Raw genomic sequence first — 22,752 nt, forward strand, 5'->3', positions numbered from 1 at the left:
TTATTATTTTTTCCATCTCTCATGAATTGGGGGCCAATTCATAACCAGCGGAAATAAATGTCATAGCTAGACCCAGTCCATTGTATATCCCTTCCCGTGCAGAGATATAGGTGCCTATACATGTGTGTTAAATCACACAGGGTTGACTCTGCCCTTCATGAGAGCTACCAACATTGAGTTCCACGCAATTAGCTGTGGGCCAGTCATTCAAATCAGGTCTTTAAAAACTGAGAATCTACTCGCTATCTGTAGACACTGAGGGTCCCGTGGTGCATTTCTCCAAAGAAAAGTCTTCCAATTTCCCTGGCCAATATTTCCTTTCTCCCATCCTGTTATGCCAAGTCCTGGATGCCACCCTATGCACAGCGGTTTTTCAGTGATGTATACTTTGTAAAGCACTTGGAAATGAAAGGCACTTGATAGATGCGAGATTATATTGTGTATATGTAAATTGGCAATGGTTTTGTTGTCATTCCCTTATAGTAAAGATGATGATCTCTCAGTTTTAAAGGTAAGGTCCACATTTGGAAGGGAAGATATAATTGGTCAAGGAGAGACTATTCCTTGATATTTTACAGACCAAACTTTTTAGGTCAGGACCCTTTCTCCCAGTACCCAACGACTGCTTCCTTTATCACTTCAGGTGCTGTCAGTTCGATGGGCAGGGAAAGAGAGGGGTGCTTTGGGGTGTTGGTCCCTCCTTTTTATACAGTCAGTGCCCCTCTTGAAAAACATTTGCAGCTGAGATTCAGGAGACAGAGTCTATGTGAAAGGATGTTCCCTGTTACTTTTTCCGCACCTGTTTGAGTTTCCTTTGTTTCCCTTCCTGCTTAATGACTCCGTTTACTGCTTAAATGCAAATTAAGCAGAGCACACATTCCTTTGTTTGAGACAGACCTGTTTGCTAACCTTACTTTGGAATATGTGTTACCACCACTATACCACCTTCTTATAACTTCACATACAGTGTTGCCACCCATATTTTATCAGGATGACACCGATCAGCAAATTATGAGTTTTCAAATGATACTTTACAAGGTATACCTTGTACAAAGATTATTACAATAGTGTATAGGGTGTAAATACAAGGGTACATTCTGTACAGTAAATAACAGAAAAATCCTAGATTTTCTATTGGCAGTGGAGGGGAATTTTATCTTCCTTGGCAGGATCTGATAAAGGCTCTTGTTGGAAACAGGACACTACATTCAGTCAACCATTGGTCTATTTCAGTATGACACTTGCTATATCTCTGTAGACAAAAGGTGGGTTTTTCAAAAGTATCTAAGTAATTTAGGAGCGCAAGTTCCACTAAAAATCCCATACTCTGAGCTTTTAACATTCCCTGACTTCATGAGCAGGAGAAGCAGCACTTTAAATCCTAGCTGTACATTCTATCTACAGTCTGTTTTCAATCTTATGGTTATGACGTGTGTCAGAGGAAAGGGTTTACAAAGGTCAGAGATTTTTTTTATTATTTCTCAGTAGAGTAGGCTGCATCTTGAGGCTTGTGCTCAGTCCAAAGATTGCAGATTTGGGACAGTGTCCTAGCCTGAGAATTTCCATGTATTTTAAGTCATGTCTGATTTATCTACGACAAAACCCAATCACAAATTTTAATTGCGTGGTTGTAATCCTTTGATTGCCTGTTAACTTTGTGAGCATAACACACATTTGGGCATTTTTGGGGGGCTGTAAGACCACCAGGGCCAGTATCAGCTGGTGTCAGAGGGATTCCCTCCCCCAAACTACAATTTAGGGATAGTCAAAAAAAATTCTGTCTAAATTGTTTTTCAACAGAAAATTGGGTTTTCAATAAGCCAAATATTTTCACAACAAATTGGAATTTCAACTTTTTGTCAAAACCAGACAACTTCCAGCTTTTCAACAAAGCTGAAATTTAAATGTCAGCAAAAACACATTTTTGTTAGCTTTCGTTGAAATTTGGGGGGAATAGGCGAGGAAATGCCCATTTTTCCAACCTGCTTTACCAAATTGTGCTGTGAGGCAAGATTGCAATATTTGCATCTTTATGCCAGGGCCCTACATTGGTGCATGGTGATGCATTGTCTTCACAGACCCTGAGGTCTCCTGGTTCCCCCACCTGTTTTTCATCAGGCTCCCCAACCTATGCCAGTTCACCTGTCTCCACCCCAGTGCAGAGCTGTGCCCTCTTTATTGCCACAGCATGCTCACCCTTTCCCATCCTCATCTCTGCAGAAGGGATACATCAGATACATAAGAACCTATTAACCATACTACTGATTTTAATCTTGCTTTTTCTTTTCATTTGCTATTCCTTAATTCCCTTCTTTTTTCTCCTTCTGTCCTCTGTTTTTATTATTTTCCCTTTTCTCCATTCCGGTTTCTTTCTCTTCTCATTTTTCTACCTGTTTTCTTCCCCATTTTTATTATTTCTGTTCTCTTTCTCCCACCCTGGCTATCCTGTCACTATGCCTTATTCTTCCCCATGTCTCTTTCATTCCAAGCAGAACTTTAATGTCCCCACCACTTCCTCCAGCTCTCTTTCTCCCACCACTTCTCTCTTTTCTGAGGTTCTCCCATCTCTCTCCTGCCTACTGATATCACTTGGTACCCAGATCTGCATCACGCCCATCTTCTCCTTCCATTTCCCTCCCAGACCTCACTCTTATATCAGCCTTTTGGTCCTTTGGGTCTCCCTACATTCATCCACTTCTCATCCTTTTTATCCCTTTGGCCTCCTGAGTCTCTTCCTATCCCTGATAAAAACACCTGCCTATCCCTGATAAAAACATCAAGATCTCTTTCACCCTATAGCAATCCCAGCCCCAAATGTATTTCACCCTCCCATGACTATCCCTCTTTCCCCAGTAATGTCCCACTGACCTACTCATGAGAAGGGGGATCTTTACACCAGGAGGCCTTCTTATCTTGCTTGCCCTCAGTTGGGTAGAAGGTACTTTTGGAGCCCAGATGGCTTCTGCTGCTGCTGTTGTGTTTTGATTGGGGGTTTCTTCTGAGCCAGGACACCACTATCTTTTACCTCCCCTGTGATTGTGAGAACAGATCTCTGGCACAGGATAGTCCCTTCTTCTTCTGCTTCTCTGGACCAAGAGGACACCTTGTCTGGTGAAAGAGCCCCGTTCCTCATGCTGAGCTCTGTGTGCTAGCTTTTGACTCCTCTGCTTTTATTAGGGAAGGAAGCTTTAATAGACCTTTGCATGCAATGGAGAGGCTGCATGTGATCCACCAGAGGCCAAGAGGGAGTTCTTAGTGCTGGCCCCATTTGGGTACCCTTCCTATTTGCATGAGTGAATCCATCCCCTAGCCCCTTGATAGGAACTGGGGAGGAAAAGCAAGCTGCCATCTTCTTGGGCTACCAAAGTGGTTCTGTCTGGGAGGCTATGCTTGAGAAATAAATGCATCAGTGGCACAGCTTTAAAAATCAGCCCACTGATGTTGGATGGATTTCAAATTATGAACCATTTTAGATTGTAAAATTACTTTAGTCTGAAAATGGTTCTGCACATTTGCAATAGCTCTAGCTGAGAGCAATAACTCCTAAAGCACATCGGGTTCTTCTTAGAATCAGTTCAATTTAAAGATGATTAAGGTGCTGCAATATGTTAAATCATTTTCATTGTGTCATATTTTCAGAGACTCTTATAAAAGCAACCTGCAAATTGTGTGTTTGTACCTTTTTCTTTTTTTACAATGTATGAAGAAGACCTTAAAGGAATCTCTCATGCTCACACACACACAAACACTCACTCATTCACACTCCTCGATACTGAAGGGAAAAAAAAGTTTCCATTAACTATCAGTTGTTCCCTGGTTTTGTTAGAACATCTCTTAAATGATCTAGACATGTGAACTGGGAACTTTGCTCAGTCCTTAACAAAAGACGGAGATTGTTAGATCCTTAACAAACATAACATCCTTAACAAAGCCAAACATAAAACTAAGCCTTATTAAAAATCACATCCTATCTCAGTTAATCACGTTTCACCTCTTCTTTATATATCATACCATAGCCCTGCCAGTTTGAGTCATCCAGAGTCTTCGGGGCCTTTTTTCTACATCATCAAGAAGCCACAAACACACACACACAAAAAGACACATTTATTTGCAGGTCTCTGTGATGGGTTGAACCCACCCATCCAGGATGCTGCCTGATGTACTGGGGTTTCACTGAGCCTCTCCAGCTCCACCAGCCAGGATTCCCTCTTCCTGTTTTGCTGAATTAGGCACTCCGGCCTCTTGCAGCGCACACACACACAGGTAGGGCCACACCCAGCTGCAGACACAGACTGAAGTCAGCTATGTGTGAGAGGACTCACCCTGCACTCACCTGCACACCCCTTTTGGGAGATAAACCCAAAGATATATTGTATTGCGCTGTATAGAAAAATCTGCACAGCGCAAGCTCATAATAATTCGCCCTCTTCCTCAATGTGAAGAGAAATATGCACACCTTCCCCCCCCCCAGTTAGCAATTGCACAAACTGGGTTTAATAATAAACAAAACAAATTTTATTAACTATGAAAGGCAGATTTTAAGTGATTAAAGGGATAGCAAACAGAATAAAACAGATTACTAAGCAAATAAAACAAAACACGCAAACTAAGCTTGAGTCACTAAAGAAATTGGCTACAAATAGTAATTTCTCACCCTAAATATTGTCACAGGCAGATTACAGAGAGTCTTGAAAGCCAGCTGTGCTGGCCTGCAGCTTGAAACTTCAGGTATTATTCCTTACAAGCTAGACGCCCTTCCAGCCTGGGCTCAGCTCTTCTCCCCCGCAGTTCAGTTCTTGCTTCCAGGTGTTTCCCAAGTGTCTCTTTGGGCAAGGATGCAGAGGAGAACCACAATGATGTCACTCCCCTGCCTTATATAGCTTTTGTGTATGGCAAGAACCCTTTGTCTTCCAGTGGAAGAACACTGGCATTCCAACGGGGGGGAGGGGAAGGGGGCCAGTACCACGTGGCTCAGTCACATGTCTTGGCCGGGTTGTAGCAGCCATTACTCGCAGGCTGTATGGGCGTCCACAGGAAGACTAAACTCTTTCACAGTCCATTGTCTTTGCTGATGGGCCATCAGCCCTGTCTGGCTTTTCATTGTTGTACCTGAAGGGCTAGTTGTGGGTGTCACCCAAAGTAACACATTTGAAATACAGCTACATGGTCAATATTCCTAACTTCAGGTACAGAAATGATACAGGCATACAAATAAGATAATCACATTCAGTAAACCATAACCTTTCCAATGATACCTTACATGACACATCTTGCATAAAGTATATCTCAGTTATGCCATATCCATATCATAAGCATATTTCCATAAAGAATATGGAGTGTAACTTCACAGTCTCCTTTAACAGTTAGATGTGCTTGCCATTCTAACCATTGTCAGAAACATGCACACATAAAGGAGTGTAGATGACATTTGTGTGAGTGGCCAGAAAGGATCAATGAAGGACTTCTATTCAATTGTAGAATATTCCTTATTCTCATACTATATAAAGTGCTTTATCTGATTGTGCATCATGGGGAAGAGCACATGTCATTCCTCGAGCTTTCCTCATGAGTTGTGTACCTCCTGGAAATTGAAGAGATCAGCGTTTAAAAGGTGCAGTCATTCAAACATGCTACCCATGTTCAGTGCTGGTTTCCATGCAAGTCACAGATTCTGAGGGTTGTGTGTTTAATTTGTCAGAGCAGGTCTTTTATTATTTGTCACATAGCTGAACAAAATTAAAGGGGAAGCTCATATGGCTCTCTGAAAAATAGCTCTCTATCCTCTCCCAAAAATATTGCACAAATATGTCCACGTTCAATAAACTGTGCTAAATTACTACTATGTAACAAATAAGGATTGGATTATTTAGCATAAACTTGTGGAGTTTGTTTTTCCCTTGGGGTTTCTGAATAAAGGCCTCAAGCAGTTGTGACTTTTGTTCACATAAAACCTGCAAGGTCAAAACTATGAGGCATTTTTATTTAGTAAAGAAATGTAAGTGTGACAGATCATATCAGTGATAGACACAGGGCTAACTCCATTGGTTTCATTCAGTTCAGCATTTGGAGAGTAAGAATTGTGGTTAGGGCATAAGCCTAGGTTGGGGGACCCTTAGGAGACCTTGGTTCAAGACCCTACTTTGCCACAGACTTCCTGTGTGACCGTGGGCAAGTTTTTACTTAATCTCTCTGTGCCTAAGTTTCCCATGTGTAAAATGGAGAGGACAGTGCTTATATGCCTGGCAGAAGAGTTGAGGATAAACACATTAAAGATTGTGAAACACTCCAATACTGTGGTGATGGGGGCCATGTAAAGTACCTTAGATATATTTACGCTTTAGTAAGTGAGATCAGAATCAGCTACTCTTATTTTTCAATGTTATTTCACATGACTAAAACCCATCTTACTAAGATTTCCTTTGTCCTACTCCTCCCTCAATTTTAATAAAAATAAACATCTCATTTAAAAATATTACCCTATTTGCTTTTTACCTGTAGCTTGAATATCTGGAGACTTGAAGATTTTACTGTAGAAGCTGAACAGTACATCTAAGTCAAGAAAACATTATTTTAAAATGCTAAGAGCCCTACAGCCATTGATCAAATGGCCAGATGTTGGTGTTGGATATAGCGTGTGGTACTATTTAAGAAAATCAGGTGTTGGTTCTCAGAAACTGGTTTATCAATTTGTTAACTTTGTGCCAAAGTTAAGAAAAGTATGTGACAAAATTTAATTTCCTTACAGTGCGTGAGGAATTTATAGTATCAAGTCAAGTCCTTTTTAACAGCTCAGCAGTTCAGCCTGTTATCCAGATAAGTCCCTAGGAACCAGAGCCAATACTTGGCTTATATGTACAGAAAATACCTCACAGTAATCCAAGTTGTGCTTGAGCTCGGATCCACACCTGGTGAGTTGGAAGTTTCTTTCCACTCCACACTCACCGTTGCACACTTGAAAACACACGTTGTCACGCACTGATTAATGGAGACTTGGTAGCAGTGATTTAACAGTTACAAATAAAAAAACCCTGCATTCAGGCATTCCTATTTTAGAGCTATAAAATTGTGGAGCAGGACTGGAGCAATGCCAGTCTCCCATTACTGACAAAACTATTAGTATCCTCAAAGTGAGGGAGAGATTGACACTGACAGCTTTGTGCAGGAGGGTTACCTTTGAGGCCTTGTGAGTTTTATAAACCCAACATGGTATGCAGCAAGTGTCTTTATTTCTGAAGGTGCTTTCTTTTTCGAAGGTAGCATTTTTATGTGGCAGTTGCTATGGTGACTATTATTTTTATTGACTAGCAAAGAAACATGTTACGTAGAGCCCATAAAACTTTCTAATTTTTGCTCAAATGTTCAGGTTTTTCTTTTTCTAAGGCTGGGGATTTGTGTATCAAGGGAGAGGGTTTCCGCTTTGGTCTGACTTCCCCTGTCCCCCACCCACCCCAAACAGACCACCCTTCTTTGGACAACTCTCAGGGGAAGAAAATCTCTCTTCATGCAGACGATATTCTCCTATAAATGCCTCATTGACTGGCCTTAGCCTACTGCAAGCATTCAGCCTAATCTCTGACTACAAAGTAAACAAATCTAAATCAGGAGCTCTGATAAGAGGGCACCAATTCTCAGGAATCTTGAGTCCTGTAACTGGAATAAAGAAGGTTTCTGATGTCTTGGAATCACAACTGATCAATAAGAACTTCTATAATAATAGTGAACCCATTAAACAAATTAAATCAGATTTCTACCACTAGCTGCCACAGGTAGAGTAAAAGCAATGAAATTAAGCTACCAAGATTTCTGTTCCTTTTCCATTTCCTACCCTTGATATAATCAAAAAACTGTTCTGGAAACCCATGTTTCCATGGTCATTTGGATGGGAGCAAATGCAGAATTAAACACAAGCTTCTTTATGTGCTCAGATACTACAAACAGTGATATAGATAAGAAAGGAACTAGAGAAATGGGTCTTTGGAACTTCTCCATTTATTATCAAGAAACCCACATAAAATATGTAATAAACTAGACATCTGATACCACAATGGACTGTTAGAACAATGGCTTGCAAAAGGAAGTTTAGTTTCAGACATACCAATCCTTTTCCAAAGGGCAATATAGAAAGCTTCACAGTTTGATGCAGGATCCTTTCCACATGTACTTGCATAAACTAATTTAAGGAATCCTGCGAGTCTTGCTCTTGCGATCTTCCCTTCAATTGAGAATCTTGCCCATCTGAAAACAATTGTGCGATTCCCAAAGTGAACAGAAAAGGGTTTTTTTGTCGACACAGCCTTGTCTGTAAAAGCTGCATGGTGTAGACAAGACCTCAGTGACTACTCTCACAAAATAATTACTGCTCAAGATATGTAAGGGTATGTCTACACTACAAAATCAGGTCGATTTAATAGAAGTCAATTTTTTAGAAATCGATTTAATACAGTCGATTGTGTGTGTCCCCACTAAGCGCATTAAGTCGGCAGTGTGCGTCTATAGTACTGAGGCTAGCATCGACTTTCGGAGCGTTGCACTGTGATAGCTAACCCACAGTTCCCACAGTCTCCGTCACCCATTGGAATTCTGGGTTGAGCTCCCAATGCCTGATGGGGCAAAAACATTGTTGCGGGTGATTCTGGGTACATGTCATCAGGCCCCCATCCCTCCCTCCCTCCGTGAAAGAAATGGCAAAAAATCATTTCTTGCCTTTTTTCCTGGGTTACCTGGCAGAGGACATACCACGGCAGGCATGGAGCCCGCTCAGCTCACTGTCACCGTAGGTCTCCTGGGTGCTGCTGGCAGACGTGGTACTTTCAGTGCTACACAGCAGCATCCCCTTGTCTTGCCTTGTGGACGGCAGATGGTGCAATACAACTGCTAACCGTTGTCATCGTCCCGTGGGTGCTCCTGGCCGACCTCAAGTAGGTTGGTTGGGGGCACCTGGGCAGACATGGGTGCTCCTGGCCGGCCTCGATGAGGTCAGTCAGGGGCACCTGGACAAAAATGGGAATGAATCCAGGTCATTCTCTTCTTTAAGTTTAGTCTAATGGAGATTCAGTCCTGCCTGGAATATCATGCCAGCTGGAGGCTTCTGCCTCAGGCTGCTCTCCCAGTCGGCAGCACCGTGCGGTCGCACCTACCCCAGCCTACCCCTTGCTCCCATGGCTCATGAAGCCTGGACAGTAGTAAGGAGCCGTTCAACTATAGGCTAAGCAAGTGCATAATGGTGGTAGAATGTGCCTTTGGATGTTTAAAAGCTCGCTGGCGCAGTTTACTGACTCGGTTAGACCTCAGTGAAACCAGTATTCCCATTGTTATTACTGCTTTCTGTGTGCTCCACAATATCTGTGAGAGTAAGGGGGAGACGTTTATGGCGGGGTGGGAGGTTGAGGCAAATCGCCTGGCCACTGATTACGCGCAGCCAGACACCAGGGCGGTTAGAAGAGCACAGCAGAGAAGCTTTGAAAACCAGTCTCATGACTGGCCAGGCTATGGTGTGAAAGTTCTGTTTGTTTCTCCTTGATGAAAACCCGCCCCCTTGGTTCACTCTACTTCCCTGTAAGTCAACCGCCCTCCCCTCCCCCAATTGATCTCCGCTTGCAGAGGCAATAAAGTCATTGTTTCAAATTCATGCATTCTTTATTAATTCGTCACACAAATGGGGGGATAACTACCAAGGTAGCCTGGGAGGGGTGGGGGAGGAGGGAAGCACAGGGGTCGGGTAGTTGTAGGGGCACCCCCTAGAATGGCATGCAGCTCATTATAGAATCGGCATGTCTGGGGCTCTGACCCGGAGCAGCTGTTTGCTTCTCTGGTTCTTTGGTAGGCTTTCCTGAGCTCCTTAAGTTTCACGCAGCACTGCTGCGAGTCCCTGTTATAACCTCTGTCCATGCCCTTGGAGATTTGCTGCGAGTCCCTGTTATAACCTCTGTCCATGCCCTTGGAGATTTTTTTCAAATATCCCGGCATTTCGTCTTTTGGAATGGAGTTTGGATAGCACGGATTCGTCTCCCCATATAGCGATCAGATGCAGTACCTTCCATTTGATCCATGCTGGAGCTCTTTTGCGATTCTGGGACTCCATGGTCACCTTTGCTGATCAGCTCGCTACCATGGCCAAACAGGAAATGAAATTCAAAAGTTCGCGGGGCTTTTCCTGTCTACCTGGCCCGTGCATCTGAGTTGAGAGTACTGTCCAGAGTGGTCACAGTGGAGCACTCTGGGATAGCTCCCAGAGGCCAATACCGTCGAAATGCGTCCACACTACCCCAAATTTGACCCAGCAGGGTCGATTTCAGTGCTAATCCCCTCCTAGGGGAGGAGTACAGAAATCGGTTTTAAGAGCCCTTTAAGTCGACAAAAATGGCTTCGTCGTGTGGACAGGTGCAGGGTTAAATCGATCTAACGCTGCTAAATTCGACCTAAACTCGTAGTGTAGACCAGGGCTAAGGGTTGCAGAATCAGGACGCTAGTCTTTAGAAACCATCAGATATTTGGTATTAGATCCAAGTGTTCATTTAGCCATATGTAGCCTACATTCTGCTACTTCTGTATGTCTGTGTTCCTGTTCTAAGCACAAATGCAATCACTTGATTTAACTGAATAGTATTATGCAGATACTGTGTATGCTGAACATTTCTGCTGTGTCAATCCAAGGTGCCTGTTGCATCATTCAACTGTGTTAAGGACATAGATAATTATGCCCCAGCATTTTTGTCCTAACTCCTACAGAGGAAGATCTTTAATTTTTTGCTAAAGTAATTGCTTTAAATCAAAACTTTAGGGGTCATTCTATGCCAGGGGTTCTCAAACTGGGGGTCAGGACCCCTCAGGGGGTCGCGAGGTTATTACATGGGGGGGTCACAAGCTGTCAACCCCCACCCCAAATCCCACTTTGCCTCCAGCATTTATAATGGTGGTGTTAAATATATTAAAATTAAAATATATTTAATTTATAAGGGGGGGGTCGCACTCAGACGCTTGCTATGTGAAAGGGGTCACCAGTAAAAAAGTTTGAGACCCACTGTTCTATGCTGTGCCTCTAAGAGAGACAGAACTCAGAGCAAAGGGGAGGAGGAGCTAAAGCAGCTTTAATCCATTTTCACCCTCCCGCTTCCGAGCTGTTCCAGGGCTGAAATGGCCCTCAGCATAATATAGGAAACCTAGGGGCCTGTCTAAGTTATCCCTGTGAGCCACAGCACTGCCCTAACTCTCCACAGCTGACAGCACTGCTCCCCAAAATATTTCTCCTGCCCCAGCCCCTCCCCCAGCTCATTCCCTACATCAGGGCTTGCAGCTGGGTCCTCAGAAGGCAGCCTTCCATGGTGGCTGCATCAGGGAATCCTCATCCAGCTGCAACTGGAGCTATTACAGCCCCCTTTTTGTCACTGCGACCTTTTTACCTGGCGTCAAGGAGACGGAGTGGGAGTGAGGCTTTCACACTAGACTATTTTCTGCTTAATTGTTATCATTCATTTTCTGAATTTGACTGTAAGTTTGTCATGAATGCTTAAAATTACAGAATCTTTAAAATGTAAAGAGTATAAAGGTCTATTGAATTTTAAAAGACAAATTACTCTTGACTTTTTTTCTTTCCCCTTCTCAACAAGATAATTTCTGTCTTGTTCACGAATACCTCCTGGAATGCTTTTTGGTACCTTTTTGAAAATTGGCATGTCATTTTATTTCTGACTATGTGGCACTAAACAGCTTTTTCTGAAAACATGCTATAAAATACCTTGTGGTTCATGGTGAAGAATACTCTGTGATTCATGGTGAATCACACACCCCTATAACTTCTTCCGAGTGAGAGAGTAAATACAGTTGTAACATTTGCTCATGATGAGTGATCCCAGATTTGCTCTCTGAACCGTCAGTCTTCGAGCGAAGCTATTTTGATAGGATTTCAATTTAATGCATCTTCATGAGGATTTAGATTTGTTTCTATGAGCTAGATCCTAAAAATGGTATAAATCTGCTTAATTCGATTGAAGTCAATTTATGAATCTTGGGCACATGCCTTTTTTAAGGAGAGGGCATTTATTCTTGTGGGGGGAATGCTGCTTTCATCCATAGAAACTCCTGTGTGTGAAAAATATTGGTGTGTAATTTCCAAAAAAAGATTTCAAACGACTGCTTGCCTGCTCCCAGAAACTCTCCAGAATGCAAACATACAAATAGTGAAAATGAGTTGCATCTAGAGCATCTGATCACATAAACTTTGCATATACTTTTTCTATAAAACTCAAGTCTGCCAATAGCACTTTCTTTGGTGTTTACATAAAAGAAACAAAATCAATGTGAGTTATTTTTCTGTTTTATTAGCACAGTTTGCTGTTTTAAGTAAAAGGATCAGAGTTTGTCCAGAGGAGTTGAGATTACACTAACATCAGCAGTTTTTCTGTTTGCTTTGCTTTTATTACACTTTTTGGCACCATAGTTAATTTCTAATCAAGTAAATGTGTTTGAAAGCATGGTTCAAGGGGAAATCTTACATTTCTATACAAGATATGTTAAATGTATTTAAATCCAGTTGGTATTGTACTGTTACTACTACTTCACTGTAATAGTTTTGTAACTAGTGCAATTATCTTTGATGGAAGAAAATGAATAGTAGTTTGCAGAGATACGATATGGATTAATATTTGGATGAAAACAGGAAGACTGAGGAATGTTAGCATGCAAGCCTTTCGCCACAGGGCCACTGGTTCCAATACATCAAAGGCTAGTGGCAACACAAAACTTTTGCCTTCTGATGGCTGTTCTTTAGCTTTCGTGAAATATATTGTTGGTCTTAGCCAAGTTCCTAATGGAAGACACCCATTGGCAGACTCAACAGAGGCTAAAGATTGACAGGGATGAGCCACGTGAGTGGAGCAGCATAGGGAAACTTAAATCTCCCCATTCCCTGCAATCTCTGAAGGAAGGGGCGAGCCTCTGGAGTGGTCAACCCAGTTGTTTATGGGTCTGATCCAAAGCCCACTGAAGTCAGTGGAAAGTTATGACTTCCAAAGACTGCCATGTATCAGAAGGGTAGCCATGTTAGTCTGAATCTGTAAAAAGCAACAGAGGATCCTGTGGCACCTTTAAGACTAACAGAAGTTTGGGAGCATAAGCTTTCGTGGGTAAGAACCTCACTTCTTCAGATGCTTTGGATCAAGCCTTTCATGGGCACTAAATTCACTTAGGAAATGTTTTTCTTTATTTAAAAATAGAACAGATTAAAGGCCAATAAATAAAACCAACTAGCCCCACCTCATTGTACAAACTCTGTCCTGTGGTTCTAAAGGCTTACACAGATAAGCAGGGGCATGGAGTAAGGCCTTTATTTTTAATCTCATATGACTCAGCTCAATCATAATTAGCTTTTCATCTGCTTCTGTGGGCCTCCTGCACTGCACAGCTGCAGCAGCTAACCTTGGTTCCTTAGAGAAAATTATCTCCGGGAATTGATTTCCGAGCAAGGATATTCATATCTCAATTACTCTTCCGTATCTTCATCACCGGGATGCACTGCTGTTCAAGAACCTCAGTCCAATCCACTGTCGTGCTGAATAGCTCACCATTGCAAGAGCACCATCAATATATATTGCTCCGTACATTTTTGGTCAGAGTTTCCTCCGTTGAGATCCCTGGTTGAGGGGCAGGGAGTATGGGGGAGAAGAGAGAGCGAGAGAGAGGAAGTCTGTGCACACTTCTTCTCGGAAAGTATTAGGATAATTAAGTAAATGACATTTCTGTTTATAGAAATAGTTATCCCTTAGCATCTCAAGATTGCAATTAGACGGTAGCTTTTGGTGATGATTTCTTCAAAGTTTAATCAAATGAGGCAGGGAAAGTGATAGAAATATCCTACAGGTAATATTCAGGCAGTGGGGGATGCGGGATTGAGATATTCTGCAGGCCAACTGTTATGCCCAGAAGCATCCTCAATGGATGCATTTCAGAGAAGATTCACCTTTCTCTGAGGGAATGTACCAGTGTTTAATAGAATGAAACCAAAGCTTAGTAAAACTCCACCATTTTCCATCTCTGCTTCCTTCTAGAAGTTTTTCACTATTTGTTCTTGATCTTATTCATTTTAAGAATCTCATCTTTCAAAAGCCATTTCCAGCCAGCCTTTCCTGTACCAGCTAGGATGTGTTGATTAATGTTTTCAAAACAGCTGCAAAGTATAATTCCCTGGCACCTCATATTTTTGAATTTTCTATATCTGCTTCCCCACTAGTTGTACAAAGCATTTGATCAAAACAGCACTTTCTCTATAGTGGGAAAACATTGTAGTCTCTTTTGAAATTATCCAGGAATATTGGTGTTTTACTCAGTCTTACTGTCTTTTACCATCCTGTTTACTACTTGGATGATAGCCAGAAATACATAGATTTCTCCTACTTGTGCTGATTTAAATACCTTTCACTACTTTCCAGCCGATATTCTGAGCAATAATTTTTCTGTCGTCATTCATCAAGTTATTTTTTCTTTTCTTTTTGTAAAATCTGCTACATATTTTTGTGTATATTGTATCTCTTCTTAGTATCTTAGGACTGCTATTATCACTAAATCCGAGACAGGGCAATATTGTGGTTTGTTTCTTGCTGCTGTAAGCAGGCTACTTGTGTTGCGGGACAGCAGCCTCTATAGGACGATTACTCTGCTGCTTAGGTAGGTGAGCAGGGGGTGGGTGTAGCTTTGAATCTGCCCCCTCAATGCACAGCCAATATAGCTGATTTGAAACAGAGGGGGAAGTATTTTATGCCAGGTAAAGGGTTACTACAGATTACTTTCTCACTGAAGCAAGGGGGAAACCAGACTCTCAAATTGTAGCTCGGTGAGGGTACGTCTATGCTGCAATTAGACACCTGGGGTTGGCCCATGCCAGCTGACTCGCAATCATGGGTCTTGGGCTAAGGGGCTGTTTAAGGGGCTCTGGGATCCTTTAACCTTGCAGGGTCCTAGAGCTTCACCCTGAGCCCAAATGTCTACATCACAATTAAACAGCCCCGTATCCCGAGCCCTGCGAGCCCAAGTCAGTTGGCGCAGGCCAGCTAGGGGGTTTTAATTGCAGTGTAGACATACCCTGAGATGCAGTTCAGTTCCAGGTCTTCTCCTGGGGCAGCACAGGCATGCTCAAAATATATTCCAGGCTTATGGTAAATCCACAGTCTAGCTCTTAATAATCCTGACTTCTCATTATATTTCTTGAAACAGCAGATTCTCTTTTAAAAAAAGTTTGAAATAAAAATAGAATAAATGTAGAGGGCTAGGTACAGTGGCGCTATGAGGTGGGGGGGAGGGGCAGTAGGGAGCTAGTTACTTCTCCCTGATTCTGAGGCTAGCCCTGGCCCCAGTGTAATTTAGAGCAGATATGGGGCTGCTCTAAAATGCACCATTGACAAAGGGTCTTTAATGGACCCAACGCCAATGGAAGATCAGTTTGGCAAAGCAGAGCTCCATAACATCCCACGCACGCAGCCCAATAAACCTACTAAGTTGGACTGGGAGTGGGCACAGACATAGGACCTGGCTGCCATGCATTTGCACCAGCAGGGATTTCCCCTCAGACAGGGGTCTGCTTGGCATTTTGTGGCCTGGGGTCACATCAAGGGGTCGTTATGCCATTGGGAATCTGTCCCAAAGAACACAATACAAGTTTCAATTACAAGTTTTGTCTGACAAAAAGATCATTCCAAGTAGAGCAGGAATTTGCATGTTAAAGCAGTTAACACAGGTAGACATTTTAGAAGGTTGTCTTTATGCTCTTTAAAAAAAACACTTTTAATTACGCTCTTCAGCACTAAGTTCTGCTTCCCAGTTCCCTTTTGACATGTGGATCTTGCTCTTTAAGAGCCTGATTCCTCTAGCACTTGTACATTCCTAGCTAGAATATTAACAAGCCTCTCTCAAACCAACACTTGGATATGCTCCTACCATAATGAATGGATTCAGTATCTTGGTTTTCTTTTAGTAATAGAAGTTTGCATGTATAGGAGGGAGTCGTGCCAGTGCTAATTATGAAAACGTTATTTTTAATATATCATTCTTGTGCCATGTCTTATTACTTTCTCAAATTCTGACAGTGAACGATGTTTCGCTTTGTTTTTGTAGGTAATGCAAATGGACCAGAAATTGAACCTCATTACAGATATGCTGCATCACCTGGTTTCCAATCAGCAGGATGGCCAAAGCAGTAACGGATCATCTCAGAGAAGCAACACCATTAACTCAGATTTCTTCCTCCCTAACAACACCCTCCCTACTTATGAACAACTGACAGTACCAAGAAGAATCCAAGATGACATATCCTGATATGGTAGAAATACAGGCGGTTGTTTTTTCCCTTTTTAAATGGAACTGAAGGTTGTGAATCTGGAAAGAGTTAAATTTATCAGCCATATGGAACACACATGACTACTGTACCAATGTTTCTAGCCTCCGAAACACTCCTTCCAAAGACACTCACTCATATCAGATGAAGGTTTATCAAGCTAACACACCTCAAGGCCTCTGTGCTGTGTTGTTTTAACACAGTACATTCTTAAGTTCCATTTTTATTTTGTTCAAGAACAGTCGAGTGCAATTCATCATGGCACTGCAAGACCAAAACAATATAGAAGACAGGCAAAATTGCAAGGAATTTATGGCTCCTTTTAAAGGAAATATAGTAATACTTGAACTTAGATAGCAATGTGTGCATTCTGTTTATGAATCTACTGATAGCAATATAGTTTTACTAGTTAGATTTTAAAGCAAAATGAGGTAACTTATGTTGATTTTATTGTATAAACATACCACTGACATTCTAGAGAATGACAAACCGCACAGTGAATTATTTTCTTTTTTCTGTTACATAAACACTTACCAGATAATGACTAGATTTTCTTTTTAATCTGTTTTTCTTCAGGGAAGAAGTAGTGGTTAATCTGAAACAATACTGTTTATATAGGAAAGTGCTATAGATTTTTTTAAGATATGAAGTTTTCATGGGAGAAGGATAAAATATTGCAATGGGAAAAAAATAATTCTGCTTTCTAGAAAACTGCTGCCAAAGAATTTATATATAAATGTTAACACAACTATCTAAATGTGCTTTTCCAGAAAGATCTTTTAAAAACGAGTGTTCACTGCTTTTATATTTTTTCTATATCTAATTTTTGTAGCATTACTTCCAAAAATGTTACAAGTAAATACATGCAAACGTCTAAAGCAACTGCATCTTGTTGGTCAAGTGCTTGAATCTGCCAGTTATGGAGCATCTACAACTCCCATAGGAACCGAGGCCCCAATTCAGAAATGCATCTGTAGTCGGTACAGCATGTAAGCACATACATTAAGTCCTTAAGCATGCTTTTCCTGACTAGGGTTAGACTTAAGCATGTGCCTAAGTGCTTTTCTGAATCAGGGACTCAAAACACTCAGCTCCCAACAGGAGACACTCAAACCCCCCAAAGGCTTAGACCCTAATTTAGGGGACCAAGGCCATTAAAACTAAAGACTCACATTGACTTGGTCATTCAGGCTCCAAATCCTGCTTGTCACACTCATACAAGTAGTCCCTGCTGAAGTCAGTGGGCCAGATTCTGCCCTTATTTATGCCAGTGTAAATCTGGAGTAACTCCACTGAAGTTAATGGAGTTCCTCCACATTTATTTTTGTATTAATGAGAGCAGAATTTGGCCCACTGTGACTACTCACATGAGTGAGGTGAGCAGGATTTGGACTTAGGTGACTTAGAGTGAAATTCACCCCATACCGAAAGCCAGCACAAAGCCTGTCCACTTCGAAGGCTTCAGTGGGACTTAAATGGTGCACAAGTTTTGTATTGGCTCTCTAAACACAGATGAAGTTCACCCCGGTTGAGAGAGTGACCGAAAACTGGTGATTACAAAAAAAATATTTAGGCCAAATTAATGACTAGGTTTATTGCAGGTAAATGAAGAGGAGGGCAGATGGGGTAGGTCACAAACTCTTCTACTGTTGTAGCAATAGATATAAAAATCCAAGATCTGAATATTTAGTCCTGTACATTTGAAAGGAATTGGACTGTATTGCAAAACTGATGCCCCCTAGCCACTTAATATTACAGAGCAGTTAACCTCACCACACTTTTAACATATGAGTAACATGAAATACTTGTGCATATCGATTGAATTTTGCTCACAGGGTAGTATAGGTAATAGGTCTGGGGTTTGTTTTAAACATTTAATCTTCTAACATGTTTGATCTCAGTTGGATTATAGAGCAAAGCATACTCCTTATACCGATTGTTAAAATTATTCAGTCTTGCTGCTATACAGTAGATCATTTTAAGGGTGTAGAAATTTACAGATGTCAACAGGGACTATTTCTGGGCATTATGTTTTATAGAAATCAAAAATAATTGTGATGATTTTGAATTTGTTTTTTAATGAGGGTTCACTGTGTAATTTCAGGTTATTAATCTGACTATTAATTTCCTAATAAAATACAAGACGGAGTGCTATGCCTTTGATTTGTTCTAAACTCCACAGACTTGGTACATTCCAGAAAGACTAATATTTTTTCTGGGTCTGTCACCAGGGTGTGTGGGTGCCTTATTTGAAACACAAGATCTCAGTAAGAGTGACCAACCTCCATCCTCCTGTTCTGCCTGCATCTTAAGTAGAGAGCTGTGAAAACAGGATTTAATCTGTTGAGAAGATACAGGCAAAGAGATGTGTCCTGTAGATCTTTCTAAAAGCAACCAGGTTCGTGCGTACACATATTTCCAGAGGCACAGGGCTTCTACCAAGAAAGCTCTGCCACCAGCACCCAAACCTTGCAAGATCATATCTTCATTTTCTTTCCAGCAGGTAAACCTCAGTATTAATAACATTGAACACAACACATTTCATGCCATAGGATCCAAAAGCAAACACTTTACACATTGATGTGTGAATGTATACATTTCAGAAACCACCTTCACCAAAATCCTGTTCTAAAGATTGTTCCTAAAAGATTTCAAACCTTGTAGTGGTTATTTCTCAGGTCTACAACTAGCTATTCCAGATCTGGATTCAGTTATTCCTTTCAAAAACATGGTACCAGCTCCTAAATCCTTTCTGACTTAACTCTTCATTCTGCAGGAGAGAGCGTCCTTCCAGGAGGAAGACTGATATCTTTTCCAAAGGAAACATGGGCTCAAATAACCACTGACATTTAGGATCCTAGTCATTCTTGAAAGATTGATCTGCCAGTGTAAAGAGGCCTTAAAGTGGCCTCTTTTACATTACCAGAGGCAAGTAAAGGGACTTAGTGTAAAAGAGAATCATGTCCAATTTCTCCTCCATTTTCCCCACATCTGATTTTTTTTATTCCTTCAGAAGAACCTCTTTATGATTTAAACCGTCTATCTTTGTTCTTGGGCCCAAAAAAAGGGTTCAAAAACCCAAACTCATCACTGAACTTTGTTATAGACCAAGTATTTTGGAGGATTGTCTTCATGTTGAAAGTGAGTAGCAGAAGGAGGTGAACTTTTATGAAACAATGTATTGATTAATATCTTTAGTAATAATAAGGAAAATTACAGGCAGTACTATAATCATATAACTGCATATAATCATTGAGACATCTGAATTGTTTTATTAATGATTTGATAACTTGAAGTGACTTCTTTATTTGCCATAGTTCATTTTATTGTCTGAATAAAGGAAGCAGAACTGTGCTGTCTCAAATGAGGAGGTCACCCTCAGCTGAAAGGACCTCATTAAGCCAGGGTCTTGAATGCCAGACCCTTGTGAAAGTAGAGAGGGGTGGGGACAGGTGTCCCAGACAGGAGGAGTGGACCCTCCCTAAGGGTTCCCAGTCTGGTTTAACCTGTTCTTCCCCATTATTCAAAGATAGAGATGAATAGGCTCCATTAGGAGTCTTTTGTTATTTTAAGTGCTCAAAAGAGCTGATAATCACTTGTGGTGGGACAGTATCTCTGCCCAGCCTTAGAGCTGAAAATCACTAAGAGCTGTGTGGAACCTCAAGAGACTGACCTGCAGAGGTCACAGCAGAGAGACAGGTGGCAGAAGGTGACCAGCGAGTGGACCAGCAGCTGGTGAGGCGGCCAGCAGATCGGGATCACAGCTGGTGCAGTGGCCAGCCAGAGTAAGTGCTCAGATGGCAGAGCAAGCAAGGTGCCTTCTTCCCCAGGTGGGCGGTGAACTCACACAGCTGCACCTCTGAACCCTGGGTCCTCACTGACCAAGGACAACCACCGTGAGTGGGGTATGGTAAGGGAGCAGAGAGAGGCACAGAAAAAGAACTGTTGGTTGTAGAACTCAAGAACATGAGGCAGAAGACATTGCCCCATGCACTCTGGGGTGGTGTCCTGCTCACAGTTTTATGATTATGAATCCTGCTTGCGGCATTTCCCTAATTAACGTTGGGTGTCTTCCCCCATTTCATTAAAAGTTTCTTTTCTAGTCTTGGACTCTATGCTTGCGAGTGGGGAAGTATCGCCTCTGAGAGGCGCCCAAGGGTGTTGTGTAATTTTCCCAGGTTACTGGGTGGGGGCTTGAGCTGGTTCTGTGTTGTATTGTTCAAAAAGGAACCCCTAGATACTGAACATGGCCCTGGTTGCTGCTGACTCCACCTGGCAGAAGGGTTACATATATAAACTGTGCTACCTATAAGAGACCTTTGTTACAAGAAAAAGCAGGTTTACATCTATAACACTATATCACACTTTCCTCTTGTATTTCTGGCTGCCAAGGCATGCCACATTCCTCATCAGTTAATTTGTTGATATAATCTTAGATATGCTATAGAAAAATGCACTTTTTGCAGATTCAGTTACAACGAAGTAGCACCCAATGTGGTTAAAACATGGTTTGATCCTTCATATACTACAAAACTGAACCATGTTTCATACATTCATAGAGTTTAAGGTCAGAAGGGACCAGCATATCAGCTTGACTGACCTCTTGTATGTCACAGGCCATTACTTTTCACCCAGTTACCCCTGCATTAAGCCTAATAACACGTTTGACTAAAGGTTGTCTTCCAGAAAGGCATTCAGTCTTAATCTGAAGACATGAAGAACTAGAGAATCCACCACTTCCCTTGCTCATATATCTTTCCTGCTCTTTGTTAGGTTGATTTTTTTAAAGTCTTTCCAAAGAGTGGTTTTTAAAAATAAGAGGGGAATGAGTGTAGAGACATTGCAGAGTCTTCTGCCCTATGTTTGAACTCTGTTGGCTGCTGTCCTGTTGTAACCAACTCCCATAATAGATGGGGCTGAACAGCTTGTGGTTGTAAGGGACTCTGGGTCCTTATCTACAACTAGCGAGCGGTAATGACTGTGGTTGAATTAATTGTATAAAGTTGGTTTAAGCAAAAACGGTTCGTTGCATTCATGCTAGCCAAAGTGAATTATGTTAAGAATGCTTGCAGATTTGCCTCATGGCTACACTAGCTCTGTCTTAAACCATTTTGGCTGAAATGCCCTGTGGGTTCTTATCCCACATTTCCAGCTCAGTTTCAAGAAGCAATGCATGCTGGAAGATTTTCAAGACCACTGGTGCATTGTGGGACAGTAGTACATAAGAATAGCCATACTGGGTCACACCAATGGTCCATCTAGCCCGGTATCCTGTCTTCCGACAGTGGCTAATGCCAGATGCTTCAAAGGAAATGAGTAGAACAGGGCAATCATCAAGTGATCAATCCCCTGTCATCCAGGCCCAGCATCTGGCAATCAGAGACTTAAGGACACCCAGAGCCTGGGGTTGCATCCTTGACTATCTTGGCCAATAGCCATTGATGGATCTATTCTCCATGAATTTATCTAATTCTTTTTTTAATCCAGTTATAGTTTTGGCCTTCACAACATCCCCTGGCAATGAATTGCACAGGTTGACCGTGTTGTACTTTCTTTTGTTTGTTTTAAACCTGCTGGCCATTAATTTCATTGGGTGACCACTGGCTCTTGTGTTATGTGAAGGGATAAATAACACTTCCTTATTGGCTTTCTCCACACCATTCATGATTTTTTATGACTCTCTATATCCCTTCCCAGTCGTCTCTTTTCCAAGCTCAATAGTCCCAGTTTTTTTAATCTCTCCTGAAATACACGCTGTTCCATACCCTGAATCATTTTTGTTGCCCTTCTCTGTACCTTTTCCATTTCTGATATATCTTTTTTGAGAAAGGATGACCAGAACTGCATGCAGCATTCAAGGTATGGGCATTCCACAGATGTATATAGTGGCATTATGATATTTTCTGTCATATCATCTATCCCTTTCCTAATGGCTCCTAACACTCTGTTAGCTATTTTAATTGCTGCTGCATATTGAGCAGATGTTTTCTGAGAACTATCCACAATGACTCCAAGATCTCTTTCTTGAGTGGTAATAGCTAATTTAGACCCCATCATTTTATATGTATAGTTGGGATTATGTTGTCCAATGTGCATTCCTTTGCATTTCTCAACGTTAAATTTCATTGGCCATTTTGTTGCCCAGTCACCCAGTTTGTGAGATCCTTTCGTAACTCTTTGCAATCAGCTTTGAACTTACTAGAGGACTAGTTGAACTGTGGCAGCTAATCTCTCTCCGTACTGGCACTGAAACAATGGAGACTCAATGAGCCCCATTGAAGCATTATCGGAATGGTAGTTAGTGCCCTTGTAAACTATTTGGAGACTTTCTGTAAGTGGACACAATAATGTTTTAAAATAGTTTGGGGAAGTAAATGTTCCATGGAAAGCTGATCTAGTGTAGACAAGGCCTTGGTTGTATACTGTTCTAC

The 22,752-nt window shown here is 41.7% G+C and overlaps 1 protein-coding gene across 5 annotated transcripts in view; it reads left to right on the forward strand.

The window, feature by feature from the left end:
• KCNQ1 (potassium voltage-gated channel subfamily Q member 1) overlaps positions 1 to 18,470 on the forward strand; it is a 553,010-nt gene extending 534,540 nt beyond the window's left edge. For all 5 annotated transcript variants that reach the window (XM_005306858.4, XM_065594691.1, XM_005306857.5 and 2 more), the window contains one exon: positions 16,102 to 18,470. In XM_005306858.4, coding sequence (XP_005306915.2) covers positions 16,102 to 16,302 — 201 coding nt within the window. In that variant the 3' untranslated portion in view covers positions 16,303 to 18,470. The remainder of the gene's footprint in view (positions 1 to 16,101) is intronic.
• Positions 18,471 to 22,752: the final 4,282 nt, after the last annotated feature.

The sequence above is a fragment of the Chrysemys picta genome, chromosome 4, assembly GCF_011386835.1.
Source record: "Chrysemys picta bellii isolate R12L10 chromosome 4, ASM1138683v2, whole genome shotgun sequence".
Lineage (NCBI taxonomy): Eukaryota > Metazoa > Chordata > Testudines > Emydidae > Chrysemys > Chrysemys picta.